A 27,724-nucleotide genomic window follows, 5' to 3' on the forward strand; every position below is an offset into this window, starting at 1 on the left:
TGAGTGTCAGACCTTGAAAGGATTGGTATAATAGTTTTGGCCCATTGGATTATTAATAACTTTAAGTTAATCATTTTGAATCCGTAATTTGAGTTCAAAAAGTTATTGAGCCAACCAAGTGAACCTGAGAAGACAAACAACCAAATTTAGTCTAACCAAAGCCGCTCATTTCAGGAAGTTTGCTCCGACCATGAAGTACCGTGAAGTTGGGAGGGAGTTTGCACGGAGCAAACTATTCTTCGTGTTAAATCTTGGGGATACTAACAAAGGCTAAATCCATGTAAATATTCAAAGTTGGTCCATACTGGATTCAGTAAGGCTAAATCCACCGAAAATTACAAGGAGGTTCGTCCACACTGAATTCATACTGAATCTTGATATAATCAGGTTTAAGTTGGATAAAACCCATTTTTTGGCTCAATTTCTTTGCAACTATCTAATTAAAAACACTTGTCTCATTGGACGTTTTAAACAACGAATCCTTTGAAATTGTTGTTTAAATACACTAATTTTGGATAAGATTCAATTTCATCCAAGTCAGGAAAGGGCATGTACCTCATACGTTTAGCAATTTTGCACTGTGGATTAGTACAAAAAGTATTTTGGAGTCCTCTCAAATCAGAAACAACGAATCCTTTGTGTTTTAATAATTGTTGTTCAAATACACTAAAAACTTTGGATAAGATTCAATTTCATCCCAAGTCAAGAAAGGGTATGTACCTCCTAGGTTTAGCAATTTTGCACTGTGCATTAGTACAAAAGTATCTTGGAGTCCTCCCAAATCTAGGATCTAACAGAGCTAGGACAAAACTATGCAAAAGTGCATAAAATTTTGGCCAAGTAGTTTTCTGAATTTTTGCCATCAAACCACTTAAACTTCTTGTTTTCCAAACCCTAATCTTGATTTTGGACCTGTTCTCCAAATTGAACTAGAAAAGTGTAAACCTAATGGTGAACTAAAAAAGACTAAACCTAATGGTAAATTTGATTGTGAGTTCAAATTTGATTGAAATTTAAAAATAGTTTCCCAAAGAAGCACTCTTTTGTTTTCTCTCCTATTTAAAATACTTATAAAATCAAATCCAAAGAGCACAGATAGAAAATGCAATTCTTTTGTGGGAAATTTTTGGCAAAGAAAAGTAAATTTCCACTGAAAAACAAAAAATGAGGAACGCAAACAAATCAAAATTCATTCAAAAAAAAAGAGAGAATAACCAGAAAGAAAGCAATGAATATGGTTAATTTATCTAAGTTCTTTAGGAAAACCCAACATTTTCCAACTTTCAAATTTCTCATCTGGAAATGCTGCTGCATACCATAATATCCTTAATGCCTCATGATGAATTTGTTTTCTACCACACCAAAAAAAAAAAATTATATAATGCACTCTACTTAAACCTGGAATTATCTTTATCGTCAAAACTATAATTAATTTGGGATAATCAAAACCCATACAAGACAAACAACTAGAATCCTGTACGCCAAAAAAAAAAAAACATGTATATATTGCAAAAAAGACTAAGTGGTTAAGTGTATAGTGTATTCTTACTTCAAAAAATAGTAATTGAATTTGAATCACACGACATACATATACATATACTTATTTATATCAATTTACATGATGTAAAACTGTAGAAAAAGTAAAACTTTTGTCTCTCTCTATTAGGGGACGGTGGATCTTAGTGTGTATAATAGCTTAGTTATGGTGTTGTTATAGGTTTAGTTTATCTATATTTGTGTTTAGGGACTATTTTTATAAAATTTACAATTTATTAATTTGCTCAAAGAATTCTTTTAAGGTCTTTTTGAAATTGCAAAGCATTTTGAGAAAAATAACTTAATAGGGGCAAATAGTGGCAGAGACAAAATTAATTTTCAGCTATGGCTAAAATGATTTAAAGAAAAAGTCATCTTAATAGTGGGAAAGTAGCACTCTTAAATGAAGAAAATAGAAGTCACAAATGTATCTTATGAATATTACAAAAAAAAAAGTTGCGTACTCATTCATTAAATGATAATTGTTCTTTATAAAGCATACTAAACATTTTACTTCTTGCGTTGAGTTCTCATGATTTGAAACATTACATAACCATCTCATTATCGACTCTAAAATATATATATATATATATATATTTTTTCAATGGAAAAACTATTCTCCATTTTTTTTGCAAAATTTACTTTACAAATACTCTAATAGATGTCTCACAAATGAAATTAAAAAAGAATTCCACATTATATTTTGTTTAAATCAACTTACAAAAATTTGTGTCAGTGGTTATGTAATTCTCTAAAAACATTTTTTGATTGGCAAACCCCCATACAAGGGTAGAGGGATACTAGCCTTAAATTTTATTAATCATCTTAAGAAAATATAGAGGAGAATATAAACCTTACTTCCCGAAGTACATGAATGAAATAAAAATGCAGAGAAAAGTCAAAACATAAAAAATGAATACTAATCCTTTGTACACACAAAAAAATTGTAACTATGGAAAACAGCCAAAAAAATAATAATAATAAGGAGAGAACCATGTTAAAGATCTGGCGCCGGATAGACCAGAGACCATTGTAGTTGAGTCTTATAAGCCGACGCTTGGATCAAGGCCTGACGGACATAAAGCTATAAAAGATACTGAATACAACATCACAACACTTTACTTGAAGTTTGGATGAATGAGAGCTGTCAATGGAGCTCTTATTGTTTTTGCAAATTGTGAGTTGGTTTGTAGATAAAAGATGAAAGGATTGAATGCAGGCCATGGATTATGCTTTAAGCAATGCATTTCTTTGACCTCTAGGGTCCTAGGCTACTAGGTATATCAAATTGTATAACTTTTTTATTTTTATTTTGTTGAAAACAAAAAAGTTAAATCTGAATAAACTAGAATTATTTAAGCAATAGAATATAGGTTTCAATACAGAAAGCAAAAAGGTTTCGAGTTATTAACACTTAATTCCCATCAATTCGCACAAACAACATCAAACTTTTTTTTTTAGTGTAAGTAGAAGGTCTCGAACATTCCCTTTCTTTGTACCGTCCAATCCATCTCTCTTCAAATTTTACAACCTAAACGAGTAGAAAAGAAAATTTGTTCCAAACAAACAAACCAGATACTAACAAAATCTTAATGAGGTGGTGGGGGCATGTGCTCCCCAATTTGAATCCACGTAAAGTTGTGTTTCGTTCAATATTGAGTTTTTTGGGAGTTTGTCTAAAACTTTACTGTAGTGCACTGTAGAAGTTTTTGAAAAAATTTTGTAGAAGTTTTTGTAAGGTGAAAAACTTTTTTGTAGAAGTTTTTGAAATGTTACTGCAGACGTTTTTTGGATTATTTTTAGAGGTATTTATAAAACTTATTTTTGAGTATTTTATAATTTATAATTTTTATATTTTTAAATTTTTAAACATTTATGCATTTATAATATGTTTATAAATATTTAGAAATAAATATATTTATATATAAATATATAAATATATTTATATTATATATAATACGTAATATACATATATTTATAAATGTATAAATGTATAATTAATATAAATGTATAAATTATAAATGAATATTATATAAATGTATAAATTATAATTTATAAATGTATATGATGATTATGTATAAATGTATTAATATTATGTATAAATGCATAATTAATATTTTTTATAATTTATAATTTTTATTGTTTAAATATTTATATGCATTTATGCATTTATAATACATTTATAAATATTTATAAATAAATATATTTATATATTTATATATAAATATATAAATGTATTATATTAAATAAAATACATAATATACATATATTTATAAATGTATAAATGTATAATTAATATAAATGTATATATTATAAATGAATATTATATAAATGTATAAATTATAATTTACAAATATATATGATGATTATGTATAACTTTATTAATATAATTAATATAAATGTATAAATGTATTAATATTATGTATAAATGTATAATTAATATTGTTTATAATTTATAATTTTTATTGTTTAAATATTTATATGCATTTATATATTTATAATACATTTATAAATATTTAAAATAAATATATTTATATAAAAATATATAAATGTATTATATTATATAAAATACATAATATACATATATTTATAAATGTATAAATGTATAAATGTATAATTAATATAAATGTATATATTATAAATGAATATTATATAAATGTATAAATTATAAATTATAAATATATATGATGATTATGTATAACAGTATTAATATAATTAATATAAATGTATTAATGTATTAATATTATGTATAAATGTATAATTAATATTGTTTATAATGTATAATTTTTATTGTTTAAATATTTATATATATTTATGCATTTATAATACATTTATAAATAAATATATTTATATAGTTATATAAAAATATATAAATGTATTATATTATAATATAATACATAATATAAATATATTTACAAATGTAATAATTGTATATTATTATAAATGAATATTATATAAATATATAAATTAATATATTATAAATATATAAATATATAATATTATGTATAAATGTATTAATATAATTAATTTAAATGTATAAATGTATTAGTATTATGTATAAATGTATAATTAATATTGTGTGTTAATATTATGTATAAATGTATTATATTATACATAATACATAATATAATTGTATATAAATATACACAAATATATATACATAAATGTGTAATATATATAATATTTATTATATATATTAAATATATAATATATAATATTTATATAAATGTATAATTACATATTTCTATTAATATTAATTTATATGGTATATAATATTTATATAAATATATAAAAATATATTTTAAATAAAATAAAATATTTATAATATGTTTAAATAAATATATAAATATATAATATTATAAATATATAATATATATAATAAATTTTTGAGGGTGAGGGACTCAAAAATTCAAAAAAAAAATTTTGAGGTTACCGGCGGCGCCGGAATAGGTGACCGGTCCGGCGCCGGGAGAGGTGGTGGAGGCGGTGTCTGGTGTGGTGGGTTGGGTGAGGGAGGAAGAAAAGTTTTTGAGAAATTTTTTGTGTATAGATTTTTGAAGTGTGTAGGTAAAAAACTTTGAAAAGTTTTTTGGGGTTCCTGTAGCAAAAGTTGTTAAAAAACTAGTAGCTAAAAAACTTGGTAAAAAACTAGGGTGCCAAACAGGCCCATTGTATTTGTAACTGTATTTGTGTGCAGCTACACTATATTTTTGCACCTGATTAAATGTGAATATATTATTCATGTACAACAATTTGTTCACCAATAGAATATTACTGTATGTTTGTATAACCTTATTAACATATCTAGTCTATTGGGGAATGGGAGGCTTTTCAATCGGGCTTCAATTGCTGACGTGGCCCACTTGTATTGGTTGATTGGTGGTCGTCCGCTCGTGTGAATTTCCAATTGATGGTCGTCTTTCGTTTGCTTGCTTGGGCGTTTGGCAATTCTTCCGCTAAAGCCTGGTCCCACGTTCCTTTGGTTTTTGGCCTTTTCCATCTTTTCCGTGTGAATTGGACCTCTGCTGATTCTTTTGTTGCTTTGGTACCACCCCAATTCTTTACAATTATCAGTGCTTTCTTTTGGTTCCCAGATAAATCACAATTATTAATAATTATTTTTTATTGTAATAATTGCTTATGTTATGCTTGAACTATATTATTTATTATATATTATCATTTTTTGTAATTGCTTTTGTTATGCTCCAATTGTGAAAATTTTACTCTTTATTTGATTTTCTTCCACCGATCTCTTTATTTATTTATTTATTTTCGAATGAGAGGGGAAGGCATTTAACTATTATTATCAAATTTTCATGACAACCTTTATTTGGTATTGATTCTACGTAAACAATCGACAATGTGGTGTCCTTTCATTAGTGTCATTTATTATTTGGTCACGCCACACACCATGTTTATTTATCGATTCCCTGTTATTAATTGTTATAATTATTTACTTACCTATTTTTATTTGGGTTCCTTTTTTTGTTACCAAATAAATCACACTTAATTACCAATTTTTTACAATAAATTGTTGGTAACTAATAAATAATACCATTTTTTTAAACTGTCATTTTTTTTGTTACCCAACGCATCACATTTAATTCACAACTTTTTTGCAATTATTACCAATTTTTTTTTTGTGCTTGTCAAAAAAATCACATTTATTTACCTTTTTTCCCAATTTCATTAAGAAAATGTCCTCTTTTGTTTTGGGTTGTCCAGCAAATGAAGTTTAACTATCAGCTTTTTTCAATTAATTTTTTATTAATCCAGTTCTAATTTCGCAATTTTATTGCCAGATAAATCACATTTAATTACTGTCTTTTATAGTTATTAATACTTTTTCTTACCCAAAAAAAACGCATTTAATTACCAATTCTATGTAGTTATTAGCCAAGAAATATGCTTGTCTTATTCTTTCCTTTCCTTACTTTTCCTGTCGTAACCAAACTTCTTATTGCTAATGTGATTTGACTAACTTTTACAGACAAGCCTGCTTTTTGTTTGTTTAGTTCCAAAGCATGCTTTCTCGACTTCCTCATTAGTCATTACTTGTCACCGGCCTGTTTTTGCGGACAAGTGATTGTACTTGAGCTAATAGGTGCCTATCTTATTTGACTATATTACCCATTCCTTGTGGCTGCATTTACGGTTCCACTCAATAGGCCTTGTAGCCTTTTTCCCTTTCCTTGAGGTTATGCTTGTAAATCTTCAAAAAACCGTCATTTTTCACCATTCTCAAGCATCAGCTTCCCTTTGCTGCCGTTGATTGACATGGTTTAGTGTTTTGCATTTGCACAATGGTTACAGGGTTTCTCTGGTTTTCCCCAACGGATTTTCTACTGAGCATCATCATGAACAATGGTAATTGTGCATCTACTGCATTCTTTTCCCTATTCTATTACTCTTGTTTCTTTGTTAGACAAAAAGACAACTACCTCATACGCATTGTTCTTCGTTTTCTTTGGCTATTTTGAACCTTTGTTTTCCCTAATTTATTAGCTTGGTTTTAATTTGCACTGGTTCTGTCGTTTTTGCTTCCTGGTGAGCATATTAGTTTAATAGTTCACTTTCATTTTTTGTTCTTTAATTGTTCAAATATTTCAGAATTGCTATCATACTGCTTTCTTTTTTATTTCTTGCTTGCTTCTCTGTTTTCTAATGCACTGGTTCGACTGTTTTTACTTTTTTTTTTTGCTCCTTCTAAATTATTATTACCAAATTAGCTTCTCTTTTTCTCTCCCCTTTTTTCCCCACATTTTCTTATTACCTCTTACATGATTGTGATTTCTTTGATAGTTTCTGCTGTTTTCACTTCTGCGGTGTTGAGCTTCTTCGTCTTCACAGGTTAGTTATTCTGATTTTGTTCTTCTTTTGCTCTTTTCTCTATATTTTATCCTTAATTTGTGCATCTTTGGTATGCATTTTGTGATGCATCCGTACTTACGGCCTGCTCCAGTTTTACCTTTTTTTAGTTTGGGACTTTTTGACTTTCTGTACCTTTTGTGATCCTTATACTTGCATATACGAGTTATTCTATTCTTTCTGGTGCTATGTTTACGTGCCTGATTATTTTTTATGTGAACATTTGTTCTTTGCTCAGCTGTCGGCTATTAACTTCTTTAGCTCCTTGCTGTTCATTTGTTTTTTGCCTGCTCTGGTTTCTGCCAGTTTTCGATTTACATTCTTTTTTGCTAAGTTAGATATTCCTTTCTTTATATAGTCCTTCGACATTTTGCGCTCTTAGTAAAAAACGAATGGATAGAAATGCTACTCGCCGCAAAAAGTATGCAGAAATGCCACCTTCGAAAAAAATAGAACTTCTGCAACGTCGAAAAGAAAATAGAGCTGCCAAGAAAAAGAATGCGCATTTACTCCCACGTATTCGTAAGGTTTCACTTGGTTATATGGAATCGGGTGTTTCTTTCCCTGATTCGCATCATGAAAAACTTGATGATGCGAATCACTCTTCTATGCATAGTGAAATGTTAGGAGGCGAAGCCTTGAAAAGCGGCCATGACAGTGCCGATGTCATTACTGAGGCATTACAATATATGTCCTCTCGCGAGTCTGCTCCTTTTGTTCCTCACGTTCATTCTGCTCCCTCTTCTGAGACAGCAAATGACGTGCCAAATGCAAGTATTCTTGCAGGTATAGTTGGCGATGTCCTTCTTTTGCTGCTTTCTTCTTGTCCAGTTCTTGGTTTTTAGACCGCCTTCGCTCCCCTACCTGCTGGTTGCTGATTCTACATTTCGATTCTTTGTAAATGAATGCATCTTCATTTACAATCTGCAGAGTTTCCGCTTACTCCTAAGGCTGATCTTAGGAGCTGCAAAGGAAAATTTCTTCCAGAAAAAAGGAAAAATTTGAACCTTCCTTCTTCCCCTATTGAGCTTGATTTCTGTCTACCTAGGAGAAAAATTAGGAACTCTATACCTGTAGCACTGCATGATCGACTAGACGATTGCTTTAATTGTTCTGATAGCGTCAGCCAAGCTCTCAACTTTGACAAAGAGGATTTGCTTATGAACAATCTTTTTGAAAATTCAGTTCAGTATTGTTCTTCAACCCATGTTTCTCTGAACTCTGAAGAGCTTTATCCTCTCACAACTGCAAGTGAGACAGGTCAATTTCTGCAACAAAAGGATGCATCTTTTAAGGAGCAAAATTCTATAATTAGATCTGCTTGCTCTGTTCCTGTGATGTCGATTGACAAGCCCAACAGCTCTTCTCGCCTTTCTGAGAAGAATGACTTTGAAAGTTCAGATGCCAACTCCAAAAAGAAAGCAAAATTAGGCTGAATTGCCCTCGTTTCCTTTTAGACTGCTCAAACATTAATATTTTTTGCTTTCTGTCATCTGCACTTCTATACTTAGGCAGATTGTTTATGGCTTTTGGAAATGCTGCTCATCTGTTCGCAATTTTCTCACTTTTGTACGTGGTTATCTGCTAAACAGCTTTTGTCATGATCATTGAACTTTGATAATGGCACCTGTATCAATGTTCTTGCCAGACTTTCAAAAATTAACTGAAATCCTCCATCTTGGACAGCATGAGGATTTTCACAGATATCTTTGAATCCCTGACGATGAACTCCATTTTTGCAGAACTAGCAGCTTTATAATCTATATAATTTGGGATTCATTTCCGTTTCTTTATATTTTCTGCAATACAATTATTATTATCCGTTTGGAACCTCTAGCTTTGTATGCACACTTATTCATTTATTACAAATGACAGCATTTTTTACAAATAAAACTTATATATTCAGGTCCTGCTACTTATATATCAGCCTATCTACTACAATAAACATGGCAAGTACAGGGTGAATTATGATCTTGCCTTCAGGCCATTAAAGCATTACAAATGCATTACTTTACAAGCAGTCGGTTGACAACTCACACTTAATGTTTCACATTGAATTGTCTTTTCTATTCATTGTTCCTTACCTTCCTCTGCAACTAATAAATCTTTTCAATTGTGGTAGGAAAAAGCTTGCACTTAGCATTAAAAGCAATGAAAAATATACTCTTTTTACATTGATCTTTTCTTTATATATATGCTCTTTGCCATTTACAAGATCATCCATAACAACTGTTAACCATACATTTGCACTACCGCTTTTTCTGCATAAGAAATTGTCAGCAGATGAGTTGCTCTACAATGTATTTCTAATCCTTATCACATGATGTCACCTTGTACTCGCATTTTCTATTAATAGACCGCTTTCCTGATTTTCCAATTTTACAGCTTTCCTCCTGATAGTTCAATGGCAGAAACAATCTTAACATCTCCAGGAAATTTTCAACTGACAAATAGCTGCTTATCAGCATGCTGTTTTCTACTCAAATGCATCCACAGAGGACAGGTTAACTTTTAGCTCGTTCACCTACATTGCAGCATTTAGAGTTAAATAGCATGGTATTCTTTGACGATATTTTCCTACTTCATTTTTTGAAGGTATTACCTACTCAGTTTGAATCATTACTTCATCAACACCACTGCAATAGAATTATTTTGAGGTTTGGACTGCGGCAATGGCCTATCATAGTTACGGATCATAGATTCGCACAAGGATGGGATGTTTTTTGTGAACACAACATTGTTAAAAGGCATGACACGCTATTACTTCAACATAGCAGGAATCTAATATTTGATGTCATTCACTTTTGTGAATTGCAAAAACAAGTTCTTTTGCCTTGGACCGTTCCCCTACCAGACCTGTTGCACATGAATGCCATTGCATCAAGAGGTCAAGATACCCCTGTACCTATCTCATATCCTCATCTATATCATATATCATTTTTAATGTAACACAGTCATTAATTACAGATGATATCCACATGGCCGCTGGACAGCAGCAAGTTGCTTCCTCGCTGAGGCCAAATTTCTGTCAAGATCTATCTGATTCGGTGTGCTTTTATCAAATCTTTAACTCGGCAACTCCAAACAGTTTGGTAAGCTATTCTATGTTTACCTGCATTCTCTTTTTCATCTCAACTTTCTCGCAAGCAATTTCCTTTTGTTTCTGCATATCTTCTAATCTGCACCTCTTGATGATAGAAAATTCCGCGTTTTATTGATCACTTCATCAATGGTATCAAGACTCCCATGTTACTTATCAACACTGGACACAGAAGTGCTCAAATTGGTGTAAAGCATAAACGCCTTCACCAAAACTGGAGAGATTTCGTTCTTCAACATCAATTGCAGCACAACGAAACTCTTGTCTTTGTTCTGGAATCTGAAAATATATTTACAGTTTTGATCTTCGATGATACCGGAGTTGAAAAAATTTTTCCTTGGTATCACACATTCAATGTTTATTCGGATGCTTAATGAGTTTAACTGAACCATGCAGTGTAATTTACCTATCGATTAAATACATTACTGGTAGTTTCCACTTCTTCTTAGCTAAACTAAGCAACCACTGCCCCACGATCCTTAATACATTACTTCTTCTTTGAATTAACTAATTTTACAAAATTAATTATTCAACTGGGCATTACTGGGCATCACTACATTCACCCACCGCGCATCGCGCGGTGATCCCCTCCTAGTACTATATAAAAGGGGGTTGGTGTTGAAGTGCTGGCTCTCTTTTCCTTCTGCCTCTTTGGGGGCTAAAATGTCTTTTGGTTAGGGTTGTTGATACATTAGTTGCTATTTGTACTATTAATTAGTGCTAAGAGCAGTGTCAATTTCTTTTTGTGCCCTTATTTAGATGTAAAACCTCCAACAAAACTGAACTAAGAAAGAAGCCTGCTTAGTATCGTGGCAGGCCCTTCATTGAATGGTATTGAGTATTTATCATGGGAAATTATAGCAATTACTAGTGCTTCTTCTGTTACTTTGGAGGTTTTCTGTTTCTTTTTTTGTGGAATAGAATCCATCATATGAGGATGTTTTTGCGTTGGTATGGTTTCTCTCTGGGACCGAGGTGACTTGTTTCGAAGTTATAGCCAATTTGTGCAAATTTGTGTTGCCTTTATGGGCAAATTTTGAAGTTAAGTAAATATACATTAGGGTAGTCAGCTGTGAGAATTGGTGCAAAAACTAATAAATTGACAATTTCTAAAATTTTGTTCTATTCAAATTTCTCCTTGATTGATGTCACAGAGAATTCTCTTCTTCTTCTTTTTTGAATATATGATTATGACCTTAATTTCTTTATTCATGTAATTTTTTTTTTGTCAAATAGGTTGAATTCATCTTTCAAATATTTGATCTTTCTTAATTTTTTTCAGTTATTTTTTAAATTAACATGATTAGGAAATTAAGCTTGAATGTTTCTGTGACCGGCTGAAACTTTTAGAGATAATGGTTTCCAATAATTATGATAGTAGTTAAACATCTAGAAGTTATAATTAGTGAAAGCGCAGAAGGAAATGGTTAGGCTAGAGTGTGAGTGTAAGCAGAGGCAAGTCACGGATGAGCAACTTGATAAACACTGTGCAGCAGTCTAAGTGGCAGGAACTGTGCAGCAATTCATACGTAGACTGTTCTTGCATCCTCTTATTTGTTAAATTGAGAAATTAACTTATTTAGTGGAATTATGTAAGTACAATAATACTATAATTGATATTAGAGAATTTTCATATTCTAATGCATGCATTCATTAGTTTCTTGGTGTATAGCTTTGGTTTTAGGCCCTTGTAATTTATTTTTGAGAACAAGACTGTAGTACGAGAGTGAGAGAATTAATCTTAAGAAAGGTATGATGTTATCAAAATTTACAATTTAATTAATGAAATTTTTGTTCATTTTTCCTTGTAGTATGAAAGATACTATATGTAAATTAAGAGGAGAAGAAATTAGGTGAATGTGGAGCATGTCTTACACTAGATGGTGAGACAATTCAGATTTTGGTCTATTTATTGAGTAAATCTTATATATACTGACGGTGTATATATTATCACAGTTGAATATATGATACATATGCAAATTTGAGTTTCAAATTCAAATTCGGATGAAAATATATATAGTGTCAGTGTGTAGAAGATTAATCCTTTAAATTATTATAGAAACTTCTCAGTTTAGTCACGTGACTTTTGTTACTCGAACTATAGAACCTTGTGCTACCTTAGCCTATAATGTTTTTCTCAAAAGTCTTGGTGTATTTATCATGTCCTCCTATATAACTTATGGTATGTTATTATAGCTATCCACTTGCTATCAAAATTGCTTCTAGTTTCTTCTTTCCTATTGCACCTCCTTGTGTCAAGAAAAAAGATATCATCTCATTTTGTAGAAGTTTGATGTTTAGTATACCATTTTAACATCAAATTTTAATTACAGTCTATCAAAAACTCACTATATATAACCATATGATGAAGAAAAAAAATGAATTACTCATAATCATAGTTACATTAGCAATTGATCATGTATTTATGCCTTTCATCTCAGCGATTCTGGTAATCATCAATTATGACTAGATGATGCTTGTAATTCCCTTTATGTCTAATTTTTCCAAAAGAGCATTGCCTGATGTTTCTTGTAGACCATTGCGTACATTAAAATAAAAAATTCCGTGTAACAATTAGCATAAGATTTAGATTAGTTTTTTTAAAAAAATTAATTTCAAGTTCAATTCCAAGAATTGAGCAATCTACTTTGCACTACAATCTCATTATTAAGGTTTATCCAAATTATTGGCACCTCATTCCCACACATTACGCGGACTTAATGTCCCTAGTAAGAAATATAAAATCGTAGATAACCACATTAAAGCACAACTATACCAATCCCAAACTCACCATTAAATATGTCAGCCAAAAAACAACTCTTCCAAAGTTGCTCTTAAAATGCACATCTACAGTAAAATGTTCTAAATTTACGCAAAAACAATCCAAAGCACTCAATTGCTTAAAGGGCTTGCACTAATACAAAATTTGAAATGAACTTGATTTTTTGAAATTTGTTAAAAAATTCGAACACATGTTTTTTGTTTTTTATGCATCGAAAAGCTAGGAGTTGTTTACAGTAGCCATCAAAATAAAACCATATTATTTTCAATAGAAATGGATTTATTTAGTCTAGCTTTCTCGTTTTTGGATAAATAGTCATTGAACAAACAAGAAGAATCAGTTAAATTGTGTGGAAGTTTAGGTTGCTAGTGTGTAAAGAAGCAATAGAAAGTTGATTTAGTTTGAAGAAGTGTAAATATGACACCTCCCAAAAGAAAAAGAAGAAGCTCAAGATTGGGAAGGCGTGGGTTAAATAAAAAATGAAGCATTAAAAAAAGTCAAAACACAACCAAAGCATTGGTGGTGGCAATTTCACTCGCCTTTTAGAAAGACGTGCGAGGCACTTGGAGAATGTAACTTGTAAACTACTCTCACTCGGTGTTCTCGCTATGGGAACCATTAGGTCACTTTTACGATTTCAAGCATGCTTAATTAAACTAATATGCTAAGGAAATATTACATGATTTAAAAGGACTAGTGTTTATTTTCTATGAAAGAAGTACTAATAAAGAGTTGTTTCTGTGCTCGTCGAAGCACCTTTTTTTTGGCATCAAAATTAAATGCATGAAAACTATTTACAGTTATGAAGATTATTTTCATCTATTGATATTTCTTTACTTTTAGTTTCAAAATTTCTTATTACTAAATCGAAGGGTGCTAAGTAGGGTTATATACCAACTGATCGCTTAACGAACAATTTGACCTTGATCCAAGTTTGACTTTTAACAGGCTCAAGCTCGAATTCGAATAAGTATTGTACATATTTAGCTCATTAAGTCTCCGTTAGGCTTGAATAATTTTTTATACTTTTTATTTAATATATCTAATACTATCTCATATAAGATTATACATTTATTATTTTATTATTCAGAAATTTCGTATGCTATAAAATAATATTAAAACTTAAAAATTAGAAACAAATTTGAGCTTGAGTGCCTATCAAGTAGTAAACTGAATTGGACTCAAGGTTGGTAAGAGGGTTGGGTTAGGTGGTAAGGTAGAAAGAATTATAAATAGGAGGTTTTGGATTCAAGTCCTCCCACTTACAAAAAAAAAAAATAATAATAAAGTTTGAAGTTTTTTAATCTTGTATAGGGTCAAGCACGAATTCGATCTCGATCTCAAAAATTTGAATAGAGGCTAATTGTTTAAAAATTCAATTGGATTCGACTAGTTAAACAAACAAATAATGTTCAAACTTGATCGGATATTAAACAAACTATAAATGTACTCGAATTCGACTAGTTAATCTGTAGAGATATTAGAGTTCAAATTTAAATTTAGCTTGTTTAGTTATTCGAGCTCGAGCTCGAATCTGAGTTTGAAAATGATTGGCTTACATTGTTTAAAAATAATCCTTAAATTTGAATAAATTAATTACATTGTTTTATTTTAGAAAAATAAATAATACTAATTTTATGTAAATTATTTTTTAGAAAAATAAAAGATATATATATAATCTTATATTTAATAATATACAAGGTATTTATACTTGTATTTACTTATTCTTATAACTAAACATGTATTCACGAACCTATTCGAGCAATTCGTGAACAGATTCGTATTCAACTTGATTACTAAATGAGTCTAATCTTGTATTCAAGGTCGATCGTTTATTGTATAATCGGACTTTTTTTTCAAACTTGAACAAGCCAAACACAAACCTATTTTGACTAGTAGGTTTATTAAAAGCTCCACTCAGCTAGTGCTGTTCACATATTTGTTTGAAAGACCAGCGAGGCATTTTGAGAAGGTAAAATGTAAGCTACCCTTTTCTTCTTTCACTATGGGAACCATTTACCTACTTTTATTGTTTATTTTTTTAAAAGTAATAATTATTTAAGAGTTGTTCTTTGCCTATTTAAAACTACCTGTCTGGCTTTAGAAAACAATTGGAAAACGATTATCAAACTTTGATAGTTGAGGAATTTTCTTCATTGATTAATACCATGACGTTGACTATCAAGTTTTCTTCCTACTAGTATTTTTGCTTGTGTAGCGTGCACAAAAACGTTACTCTTTATATATTTTTCTAATTCTCTGTGAACTATAAGAAGTTTAGTTATTCTAGATGAATAACAAAGTTATACATGGGTTTATCTGTAATGGCCGAATTATGAGCAAATACTTGACCTGATCTTGCTCAAGAATCCACACATCTTCAAGTGATTTTATTCAGATTAATTTGATAAAATCTGTTTATCTTTTGCTCTTTCTTTTATTTCATTTTAAAAATCTTATTAAACCTTGGAAATCTTTCCCTTCCTTTTTGCTTTCAAGATGGTCTTATGGATTTTTAAATCTCCATTCTCGAAGTCTTCAACGTAAAACGTAAAACAATAAATGGATTTGACACTCAATTTTTGTAGATATTACAATTTTATTTGTCATCATAATCGCCCTCAATTAAGCATTAGAGATTGCAACTCCAATATCAACAGTTTCTTTGGTGGAACATAGAAATGACAGTTTCTGAACATGAATGGTTCAAAGTGTGAAGGTGAATACTCAACCAAAGCAATCATTGAACCAAAGGGTTTTAAGTTTATTTTTTGATTGGAAAGATAAGATATCAAGGAACTAATTAGATATTAAGCCTATACTCTCATTTTTTGTTTTTCCTATGAGAACCATTTGGCCGGGCAAATAATCATACACTCTTTTTTCCTTTTTCCTTTCTCTACAAAGGGTGAAATTTTGGGAGCTATGATTTATCTCACTCTGTTGAACTAGTGAAGCTGGGTCAAAGACTTCTTTTTCACAAAAGAAGAAAAAAGGAGATAATGGTGTATCCCTCTGAAAAATTAACTGTCAATGAGAGCTTTGGTTTATTACTTTTGGCCAACTACTTCAGATTTCTGATGCTTCAGTTATTCAATGTTGTTATGTTTTTGGAAGTGTAAGTGTGCTATTCTAGGTTTTGCTTCTGAATAAAATAGTCTGTTTGAAGATAGAACTTGTTTTGATTACCGGCTGTATGATTTCAGTCAATTTTGAGTTGAATAAGTCATTTTACAATAAGCTTCAAAGAAATTGTTTAAATTAGCCCAACTATTGCATTTGTTGGTAACGTTCTTCCTTTTTTTATAATTAAAAATATGATCTGCAATTTCATCAAGAAGTTTTGATGATGTTACGGTTGTGGAAGACCTTTTCTCATAGTCATGACTGGCAATAGTTGGGGAATTTATTGTTGTGACATTAACTTATTTGGGTATGCAGTGCCTTTCTTTAAATAGGTAAACTTGTTATGTTGGTAGATTTGTAAAATGACATTTCATATTGATGGTGCATTTTGTTGAATCACATTTCTCGGTAAGCTTTGGATTTCGTTGGTTAAGGTGCAATTAGAGTGGAAAGTCGATATTGAACATCTTAACTTCTTGGCCGACAAAGCTAGCTTTTTGCCATAGATATCTTACATTTTTTTTTTCCTTGGTCGAGACTATAAGTTGCATTATATTATTGAAAAAACTATACATGATATGAGCAAAGGCCTAAGCAGACATTCAATTCAGGCAAATTAGCCCAAAGGAACAGGATCAACCAATTCTAAGTCATAGAAAATGCTTAGAGCAAAATTGCTCAGATTTATAGTTATATCATTCCTATCATTGTTAGGTGAACATGAAGGGCATAATGATACGATTCTTGAAATGCCAAAACGAATCAAGAACGTGTACCATAAACCCGGATCTAGGTTAGAAATCAATGCTTGGGGATCGAGTTTGTAATCTATCTTGGACCGTACAAGAAAGACTAGAAAGGGTAGGACAATGCCACAATCAAGGTAAATATTTGATTGATAAGTTGACGAATCACTTTAGGGCAACTCTAAGATGGTCAATGGTGGCTTCACAAGCCAAGGAAAACTCTTTCATTCACGAAAGAAATCTGAAAAATTTTCTCAATTTTATTCATTACCCTAAAAACGTTAAAGCTAAGGCTTTTTATAGCCTTTTACAAGACCAAACTCCTAGTCCAACTAGAAAACATAAAACTTAACCCTAACTCTATGAATTAACTCCAACTTGGCTACTAACTGTGGTCAACATGACCTTAACCTTTTATTTTAACTAACTATTGACTCAAGTAATATTAAGCCAACCGTTTGATATTACTTGAACCAACCTCAAGCAATTGGCTGGAAAATTAGGTAAAACACGACTTGATGACCATTATTGATGCAACAATTTTGGCAAGTTTCAGAGCCTCTAGATTCCGTATCACATAAGGAGCTCATTGATTCGATATGTTCAACAACTGTAGCTATCCTGATTTCTTTATTAATTTGCATCCCAATTTGATCAATAAGGTGCTTCTTGTTGATCTCAATATGTATTTTCCTCCATCCCTTCTTAGCTATATCTTTGATAATTGCTAACTTTACTGCTTCAGCCTTATCTTGGATTTCTGTTAATGCGGAGAATTATTTCGCCTCTGAGGCTACTGTTTTCACCAATGATGATAAGTATTCTTCCTCTTCATACAATTATGAGGTGCATGGATACAATGGCCATGATCATGGTTACTAGCACAAACCACCTTTCTCAACAGTGATCGATGATAGGGGACCAGTGACATGTTTAGCCAGGAAAATGCTCATGGTTGTTCTATAATGTGACGGGAGATTGCAGTGGCAAGAGGCGAGAGCTGTGCCGAACAGGGTTCAAAGTCGCAGTCGTGGTCCGGACCGTTCCACATTGATTTCGAGATATCGGTCGTGGTCTTGGGGAGATGTGAATTTTTGAAATATTTAATATTTTAAAAATTGTAAAAAATATGATAAACAAAAATAATTAAAAATTTTATAAAAGATAATAAAAATTCGAGTTGATTCGGGATGAATCGGAGTGATTTGGTATGACTCGACCATTTCAACCCTTCATGATGACATCTCGACGAGTGAAGTATCTCGGAATTATATCATTTCGGTATCGTATCAGGAGAGTAGGAAACGGTAAACGAGTCAGCCGAGTCGAGTCTTTGAACCATGGTGCCAAACGAATTCCTACAGTTTAGTAGCTTTTTAAATCTCAAAATGCATTGAATGTAAAGTTAGAGGAAAGGGAGAATGCAGGATTGAGTTAGATACAGTTGGGTATGGCACTATAATTGTTGTATTTTGTTCACAACTTGATGTATGCTTACAGATACAGTTGTATTTATGCGTTGACTTGGTGTATATAAATAAAATTTATGAGTACAGTAAAGTTATATAAGAGTATACCATATTATATGAGAAGTGCAGCAACTGGATAATTACACCAAACGTCTAACTCGATTCGTAGTTAGTGGAGTGTTGTACTTGTAACCATCGTTGTCTCGCTAGCAACCTTAGTATGTTGATGAATATTCTATACTAACTCGGGCCACTTTTGGACTGGGGCAGACACACAGGTTAAATTTCGTGCCATTTGGAGGTAAATTAGTAATTTATCCCCAAGTTACACTACATTCTACTTTTTAAAAAGAAAAATTTCTAGCAAAGGAGATGAGGGATTTATGAACCGAAAAAAGGAAAGGGGATTAGAACCCAAAACTTCTAAGTCTTGAAGCACCAAACTATACTTGATTTTTATACTAGATGATAGCAAATCAATTGTACCTAATTTATACCCAAATTCAAATTGTTTACACTCAAATCCAATTTATTTGCACTAATCTCTAACTTTTGGATACCTAAAACAATTTATACCGAAATTCTTCTGATTTATACTAGGGACAAACTTATGTCAAATTGTACAAAACACAACCTGTGAGGCCTTAGATCCTTTGGACCGTCTTGTGATACTATGGCCTCCACACATTGTGTCATACTGTCTGTGATAGCTAAACCCTTCATGTATGTTTTGGTGTTTTGTTGTTTGGGTTTCTAATATGATTAGCTAGGGCAAATAATCAGTAAGGACCCTAATAACCAATTTAGATGGTATGGACACTAATTAGGTCATTTTTAAATTTCTCATCTGACTTTCAAATAATCTGTAAGGGCCCAAGGACGCAAGTGCAGTATCATGGCAGGATTTGAACTGGTGGCGTATAGAATACTACCGCATATAATTACCAGCCGCGCTCGTCACAGGGGCTCTCCCATGGTTAGTTCGATGTAATTTTTTTCCTCGTAGGATTGTATGGTCTATCTATCTAAAGGCCTCATTTCCTCGTAGGATTGTAGAATACTACCGCATAGAAAAGGTTTTAAATTTTCTAATAATTTTAAATTTTCACCATATTAACACCCCATGAATTTTATAAAAGTACACTATTCCCCCTCCATTCCAAAATTTTGTAATCTCCATTGGCACTTGAGAAATTTACAAATTTCACACTTCTATATGCTTCTCCTTCTTAAAATTAATGAAAATTTCTCCCCCGTGTTAGAATTTTACAATGATTACTTTTCAAGAAATTATTATTTTTATTCTAAACTAAACCTAGATGCCACTTTGTAGCCCCTAAGAAAATGTTTCAATTCTTTTTACCTTAAATCAGAAGCATGATTCATGGTACGCATAAGGGGTACGCAACGGCTTACAATGACCATAATCATGGTCTCTATTAATCGGGATCCATGCTACTCAACTGTATTTGATGCGAGGACTAGTGCAAGATTTGGCTGTAAAAAGGGTCATCGTTGTGAGCTTCACTGGTTGTTTTTTTTTTCTTCTTTTAAGAGTCATTTATGACAGTTAACCATCATTCTTGTATGCAAATTCAGTCGGTCTATTAACAAGAAGATTTCCCTATTAGCCACTTGAAAATCATTCCCGGAAAAGAATCTAAAGATTGAACCACCGATCTCTATACAACTCTCCCCAACCATCTTCTTTAGTCCTCTGTTCCTCATACTGCTTCTTATGCCTTCTGCTTTCTCCCACATGCCAACTTCAGCGTATTTGTTCGCTACCATTACAAGATTGCCACTCCTCTTGGTTCTAATTCAAGTGACTTTTGTCTAACCTTTTCTGCCAGCCTAGTACAATCATTAATGTCATGAATGTTGCACGCGCTAAGCAACGTCCTCCATATAATTGCATCAGCCATAATCGGCATACTTAAAATGAAATTATAAGCTTCCTCAAGATGTCCAGCGCGGCCAAAGATGTCTACCATGACTCCACAATGTGCCATCATGAGTTTGATCCCGTGAATGTGTTCCATGTCGTCAAAGAGGCGACGCCCATAATCCACCAGTCCAGCATGGTGTAATGGTTCCAACAAGAAAGAAATAGATGCAAGAAAAGAATTAGAAGGAAGACAGAAAGAATGGAGAGAGAGAGATATGGAAGTATTATTGATGGAGGAAGAAGATGACTACAACAATTCACAATTGCCTCTGCATTCTCTACTCTCGGTGTTTTATACAAACTAGTATTTTGACCCGTGCTATGCACGGGATTATATTTCAAATTAAAATAATATTGTATATATTTATATATTGTGGTACAGAATAATATATATATAAACTAAAAATTTTAAAGAAGTGTATGCTTAAAATGTGGAAAATTTTTTTATTTATAATGATTTACATGATAGAGGAATTGTCAACGCATTTAAGGGAAGGATTAGGTTGGATGGTAAGGTGAGAAGATTTTTCTAAAAAAAAAAATCAATTTATCAGTACTCGATAAAACATAAATGTTATACTCATATATCAAAACTTATAATATAAAAAAATAAATTATACCCAATTTATTTTCTTCCGTTTTAGAAAAAAAATCTTTCTCCTATCATGTACCGCTAAAATTATTGACTGCATTTAGATTAGCATTTTTCATAAACTTTAACGTATATTTTTAAAAAAAATCTATGTAATATATGTTTTTAGAAATCTCAAAATTATTAAAAATCACCATCATTTCTCTCTTCTCTTATCCGCTAGTTAGTCATGAAATGCATCCTACGACTTTCGTATCTTCTATCATGGTACTACTCTCTCTATTATTTTTTTTGCCATCTCTGTCATATTCCTATAATCCCGTTTCTTCTTCTCTCTCTTCTCCGCCCATTCTTATAACCCACATTTCTTCTTCAACCTTTCTCGCCACTTTTCAACTCCTCGCCATTTTCTTCCCTCCCTCCTCCTCCCATATCCAACCTCTAAATTCATATTTCTGCGACGCAATAGATTTAACTTTATCTATCATAATGAAAATATAAAATTGAAAATTGATTACAATTGTTGCAATTATTAGTATCTAAAAATGGAAATGAAAAACTGATAATATCTATAATATTCTCAAGTACTACAATAAATAAATAAATATATATATATATATATTTAACATAGCAAATACATATTTACATATGAAGACAGCAATAAGAATACATAAAATAATTAGTGATACCAAAAGTTATCCTTAGTATTTGGGTTTTGTACTCTTATTCAAATCTAATCAGCGTCAAATATGGGCCAGATATATATAAATTAAGTAGTATTTTAGGGTCCAATGTTCTACATTTTTTTCTTAAACTATAATGTTACTTTTTTAAAAATTTTTGGTAGAATTGGTGTTGTTATTATCATTATTTTTGATCAAAAATGAATATTTCAAAAAAAAAAATTCCACGTTGAAAGGCCAGTAGTACTTTGTTTTTTATTTAGTGATTTCATAATTTAAATTTAATGAATGGTACCATTTTTTATTTTTTAAATCCACGACATTATTTCCTTTTTGTTTTCTATTTAATTTTGCTCTTTTACTTAGGATTACTAAGTTAAAAGATAAAATATTATCATTTACTTTTTTACTTTTACTAAGTTTGCGAATGTTTTCTCTTTATTTACCCTCCCACTAATAAACTTCAAACCAAATTCCTATATAAGTGGAGCCACTTCTTACTTATTTAAATTAGAAAGGCATGGAAGCCACTTCTTACTTAGGAAAATGTTATTTACACTCCATTTTTTATTATTTGCAATTCCACCATTTGTTTAATCATATAGTTTAATTAATGAAAACTATATGATCAAAATGATTATTGAAGTGTGAATAACAAAAATGGAGTGTAAATAATCTTACTTATTTAAATTAATAAGAAAGCATGAAAGGATGTTATATTTGTTATCTCTTGTCATGGTCTTATAGAAGTTTTGATTGGAGTAGAATCATAGATAACGCAAGGCAATTGGAAACGTGATAAGTTGAAGTTCAAATAGGATAACATGCACATTAACCAACAATTTGAAATGAAATGATTTTAAAAAGTAACTAACAATTTCAAATGTGAATAGTAGATGTGGAAGTTAAGAGGAATATATTTTATAAATTAAATTTAATGTGAAATGCTAGAAAAATAAAATCGGTAGTGGGAAGATGTATGGAGGTTTGTTGCTAAAATTCCCTTCTCAAATTTATATAGATATAGGTTCTGATGGTCTAACAAATTGAAGTAACTAACAGTAACTAAATTGTGCCAGCTGTCATTGCAATATTCCTTCCTCAACTAACTTCTCAACTAACTCCCAGACTTATAACTGCCTTGGCTCTAGCGCAGTCATTACACATGGCCACAAGCGCAAAGGACCCCGAGATAGGTTACATAATTAGTTCAATCAAATAGTTCTTCATGGCCTTGAAGAGTTGAAGGGCTTGACAAGCAAAACCATGCTGAGCTAATCCCATAATCATGGCACTCCAAGTCCAGATATTTCGGTCACTCATCCCATTGAAAACGAGTCTAGCATAACCCACAATTCCACATTTTCCATACATGTCAACGAGAGCTGTGCCCAACTGACAATTAACAACCATAGCTGTAACAATAACTCGAGAATGTATCCATTTTCCCAAACTCAAGTTGCCCATCTCTGCACATGGAAAGCAGAATCGCCCTAGTAGTCTCATCCGGTTGCAACCTAGAACTCCTCATGCTTAAAAAAACCTCAATTGCTTCTCTGAACCATGAATTTTCAACGAAAGCAGAAAGAATTGAATTCCAAGATACTACAGTCCTGTAGGACATTTCGTCAAACGCCTTGTGCGCATCAATAATTTTCCCACAACACCCATAAAAGTGAATCAAAGTATTCTGGACGTACACATTTGCATCCAAACCACGCTTCTTGACATGGATCTGCCTCCCATCTAGGGTGCTAATGGGTCGGATTCGGGTTGGAATTGAAAATTTTGGACCGGACCCATTTTTTATGTAGTAGACCCAGACCCGACTGCATACCTGTCGGGTCTTGATCTTAGAATCCTGGACTGGGTCCGGGTCGGATCCGGTCCAAATTTAAATATTTCAAAATTAAATCTAAAATTAATTACAAATCCAATCTCTAAATTTAAACAAATCAAATTATAAAGTTAAATCACAAATAACTCGCAATAGTCATTTCAAAACTAACTACAAGTAATTTACAAAGTCATTACTAAATTGTTAATTTGATAAAAGAATATATTTAAAAATATTTATATTTTATAATTATTAACCACAATTAATCTGTATCCGACCCATTTTTTGTTAGAGTAAACGAATTCAGATTCAGGTCCGAATATCGAAATTATTTTTCAATACAAATTCAAAAAAATTTATCGGATCCGAGTCGGGTCTAGACCCAGACCCGACCCAATGACACCCCTGCTCCCATCATAGAGACCTAAGACGGAAGCACACGCCTGGAATAGGAAAGGGAAGGTGTGTCCATTGGGCAAAGCTCCAGAACGCCTCATTGCCAGGAAAATTCGTCGGGAGGGAAATTATCAAAGCTCCATAGGCCCTAATAAGATCGTTCCAATACCTGGGCTTCAAAAGGTTTGGGAGGAAATTATCGAAGCCGAAGTCCGTGTGTTATACATAATGGTCTTTAAGATGTTATTACCTTTTTTTTTTTTTTTTTGAGAAAATCATTAAAAATGTTTCTTACATTTTGTCAAATGAATTTTTTCATTCTTTACTTTTAAAATGGTAACTTTATGGCACTTATAAAATCAAATCAGTAAAATTTGATCTCAACGTAAGTTTTCAATTACTTTTTACCCTGAATCCATCGCGTGACTCACACATAATTATTTTCTTAGAAGCAAAAAGGTCAAATACCATTTGTAACTAAACAAAGAATCTGATTTATATTCATTTCTATCCCTAAAAAAAGGTAAAATCTGATTTAAACCATTTTCAATTTTTCCCTACAAAAGTGGGATTGGATCCAATCCATATTCATTTTGCCATTACAAAAATGAGATATGACCTTTTTGGTACATAAAAAATAATTACATGTGGGTCACATGATAATTTCAAACTAAAAAATAGTCAAAACTTAAGTTAAAACTAAAAGGAAAAATGACCATTTTCGTCCCTAAACTTTTTTTTTTCGTCGATTTAGTCCCTAACTTTTATTTTTGGCCAATTTAATACATGAATTTAATTTTTGGATCCAATTAAGTCCTTCTACGGCGGCGCCACCACCTTTAGCTCCTATTTTAACATTAAACAAGGGCATTTTGGAAAATGCAAATTATCTCTTCTCTGCTACCAATCTCTGCCACCAACAATCCATCTCCTCCTTCTTCTCTTCTCCTTCTCTTTCCATCTACCTTTGAGTTTACATTATAATTGAGAAAGTAGAAGAGGAAATCTGCAAATGTAGGTGAATGGTTCCCCAATATTTCAGCCCTTAAAGGTCTAGCTTTTTTATTTCTCTGGAGCATGACCTTCTAGCTTTAGGTCTCAACCATGCTGCTTTTTTGAAAATGGGTTTGCAGATGTGGCTAAAATCTGCAAAGCAAATGATAATAAGTATATTACACGCAAATTACTTCAGACAAATAAGAATAAACTGCTCTGAGTAACAGGAAAGCAACCTTTAACATCTTCACTCTCCAAAAGCTTTACAACAAGGTGGCCTCCAGGCAGTAGAATCCCACGATGCTCTGGATCAGAACCAGAGCCATCTGATTGTTCCTTTTGTTCAACACTATTATCAGATTGCACGAAGGAATTTTCTTATATATTCAGGTCAAATGCATCAAAGAGAACAAATTCAGCTTTGAGAGAGTCACTCACGATTTTGAGATTTCAAAGAGGGTTCAGTGGCAGCGGCGATGCCGATTACTTTGGAAGAGGGTTCAACAGAGATTCATCTTTAGAAGTTCGCTCAGGGAAAGATGGCTTTACACGAGATGAACATCCGGCATTACACGAGGTGAAATTGGATTTCTAGGCATCTGGTTGTTCAAACCACGCACATCCCATGAACTATTTGGTGGAAAATTAAGAGGTCGGAAATAAGGCGCTTGAACTGGTAGTGGTGGTGCAATAGAAGGCCCAACAATTGGTGCATATATACGTGGAATGCTTCGTGGTCCAGAATGCAGCTTTGCTTCTGGCTTTCTGTACATCAATATCAGTTCAGCAGAACTTGAAACAACATGACCCCCTGAGCATGAACAAAATGGCCATTTTCCTAGTAAAATATTTTTAGGGTGTGTTTGGTTGGAAGTAAAATGTTTTCCTTGGGAAAATATTTTTCGTGGAAGTAATTTTCCATGAAAATCATTTCCCTTTCATCATTTTCAGGTGTTTGGTTAGCTTATTGAAAATATTTTCTTACTTCATTTTTCTGGTGTTTGTTTAACTTTTGAAATATTTTCACTTTTATCTCTATCTTTACTTTCTACACATTATAACTACATACTTCTTCCCATGCAAAATAAGAAAATTTATCTCATTGTTTAACTTTAAAAAATCTTGGAGAAATATATATATGAATAAAAAATATCTCCTTAAGCAATAAACAAATTACTGGCCATTTAGTATCAAAAATCAATCATATGCAATGCTTATTGTGACATATATCTTGCACTCTCACTGCTGAAAGTTTCTCTAGAAAAGAATGTTCCTATTATACATAATTAATTACTAGCATAGGATGAGCAGGATGAGGTTTTTTTTTTATTTTGAATATACTAGGGGAAGGGTTGGGTTGGGTTGGGTGGTATGGAGGAGGGAGTGTAAGGAAGAGGTCTTGGGTTCGAATCCTCCTGTTTACACTAAAAAAAAAAGAATATATTACAAGATGTTTTCAGTAAGTTTGGAAGGGAAGTTGTTTTCCATAAGATGAGTGAAAATATTTTACATAGGAAAATGTTTTCAGTAACTTTTGTGCAACCAAACACGGGAAATTAGGAAAATATTTTCCTGGAAAACATTTTCACCTGAAACAAACGGACCCTTAGTGTTTATGTTTTACTGGTGTTGCTGGTATTCCAAAATCGCCGATCAGGAAGGAGGAGATGGGTTGTTGGTGGCAGAGGTTGGTAGCAGAGAAGAGATAATTTGCATTTTCCAAAATGCCCTTATTTAATGTTAAATTAGGAGCTAAAGGTGGTGGCGCCGCCGTAGAAGGACTTAATTGGATCCGAAAATTAAATTCATGTATTAAATTGGCCAAAAATAAAAGTTAGGGACTAAATCAACGAAAAAAAAAGTTTAGGGATGAAAATGACCATTTTCTCAAACTAAAATTTGCTAACTTGAATTTGGAGGGACATAAAGTTAATATTTTAAAAATAAAAGACGAAAAATTTCATTTTATACAAGAGTCGATTGATTGAATTATACATTCAGAGATGTGATGTGAGAAAGATTTTTTGAGGGGTTTATTGGAATCAATCATTATCCTAAGGGTAAATTGCTTATAACTCCCTCTAATTTTGCCAAATGAACCTCCTAAATTTTCAAAATAGCCCCATAACTATCTTATGATTTTATGTAAAGTGAAAAAAAGATGGAATGCACAATCAGTTACAATATTTATACCAAATGTACTCTAAAAGCACATGCAATAAAATCTTAATCTCTATGTAACCCCCGTATGATTTGTTTAAATACCTATTTTACCCTCTAGTATTTTTTGTATTTATCCATAAAATCCCCATATATTTTTATATAAGGTAATTAAACTGTTGATTGGTTTATCATTTAAGTAAAGGCACTATTGGTATTTCAATCAACGACATTCTATAGACTATTTTCCGTCAAGTTCCTATTTTACATAAAATTTTAGGGGGTGAAGTGAATATTTTGAAATGTTAAGGGGTCATGTGACATTAAATAAAACTACCGCGTCACAGTTAGGGAAAATCATTCAAAACGTCCCTCACATTTTGTAAAATGACTTTTTTCGTCCCTTACTTTTAAAAGTGTACGTTTATGTCCCTTACAAATTCACGTTGGTCAAATTTGGTCCCTATCTAGGTTTCCGACTAGTT

At 31.8% G+C, this 27,724-nt stretch overlaps 1 protein-coding gene and 1 pseudogene across 1 annotated transcript; one reads left to right on the forward strand and one right to left on the reverse strand.

The window, feature by feature from the left end:
* The first annotated feature begins 6,766 nt into the window (after nt 1-6,766).
* On the forward strand, nt 6,767-10,944 carry LOC113694488 (uncharacterized). Its single transcript, XM_027213304.2, has 6 exons — nt 6,767-6,903; nt 7,339-7,386; nt 9,790-9,907; nt 10,000-10,291; nt 10,372-10,496; nt 10,603-10,944. The coding sequence occupies exons 3-6, from the start codon at nt 9,809-9,811 to the stop codon at nt 10,876-10,878; spliced, it is 792 nt and encodes a 263-aa protein (XP_027069105.2). The 5' UTR covers nt 6,767-6,903; nt 7,339-7,386; nt 9,790-9,808; the 3' UTR covers nt 10,879-10,944.
* A 9,240-nt stretch (nt 10,945-20,184) lies between these two features.
* LOC113696577 (pentatricopeptide repeat-containing protein At2g36730-like) lies at nt 20,185-25,852 on the reverse strand (annotated as a pseudogene).
* Between the last annotated feature and the right edge of the window lie 1,872 nt (nt 25,853-27,724).

Source organism: Coffea arabica, chromosome 6e, assembly GCF_036785885.1.
Source record: "Coffea arabica cultivar ET-39 chromosome 6e, Coffea Arabica ET-39 HiFi, whole genome shotgun sequence".
Taxonomy (NCBI): Eukaryota; Viridiplantae; Streptophyta; class Magnoliopsida; order Gentianales; family Rubiaceae; genus Coffea; species Coffea arabica.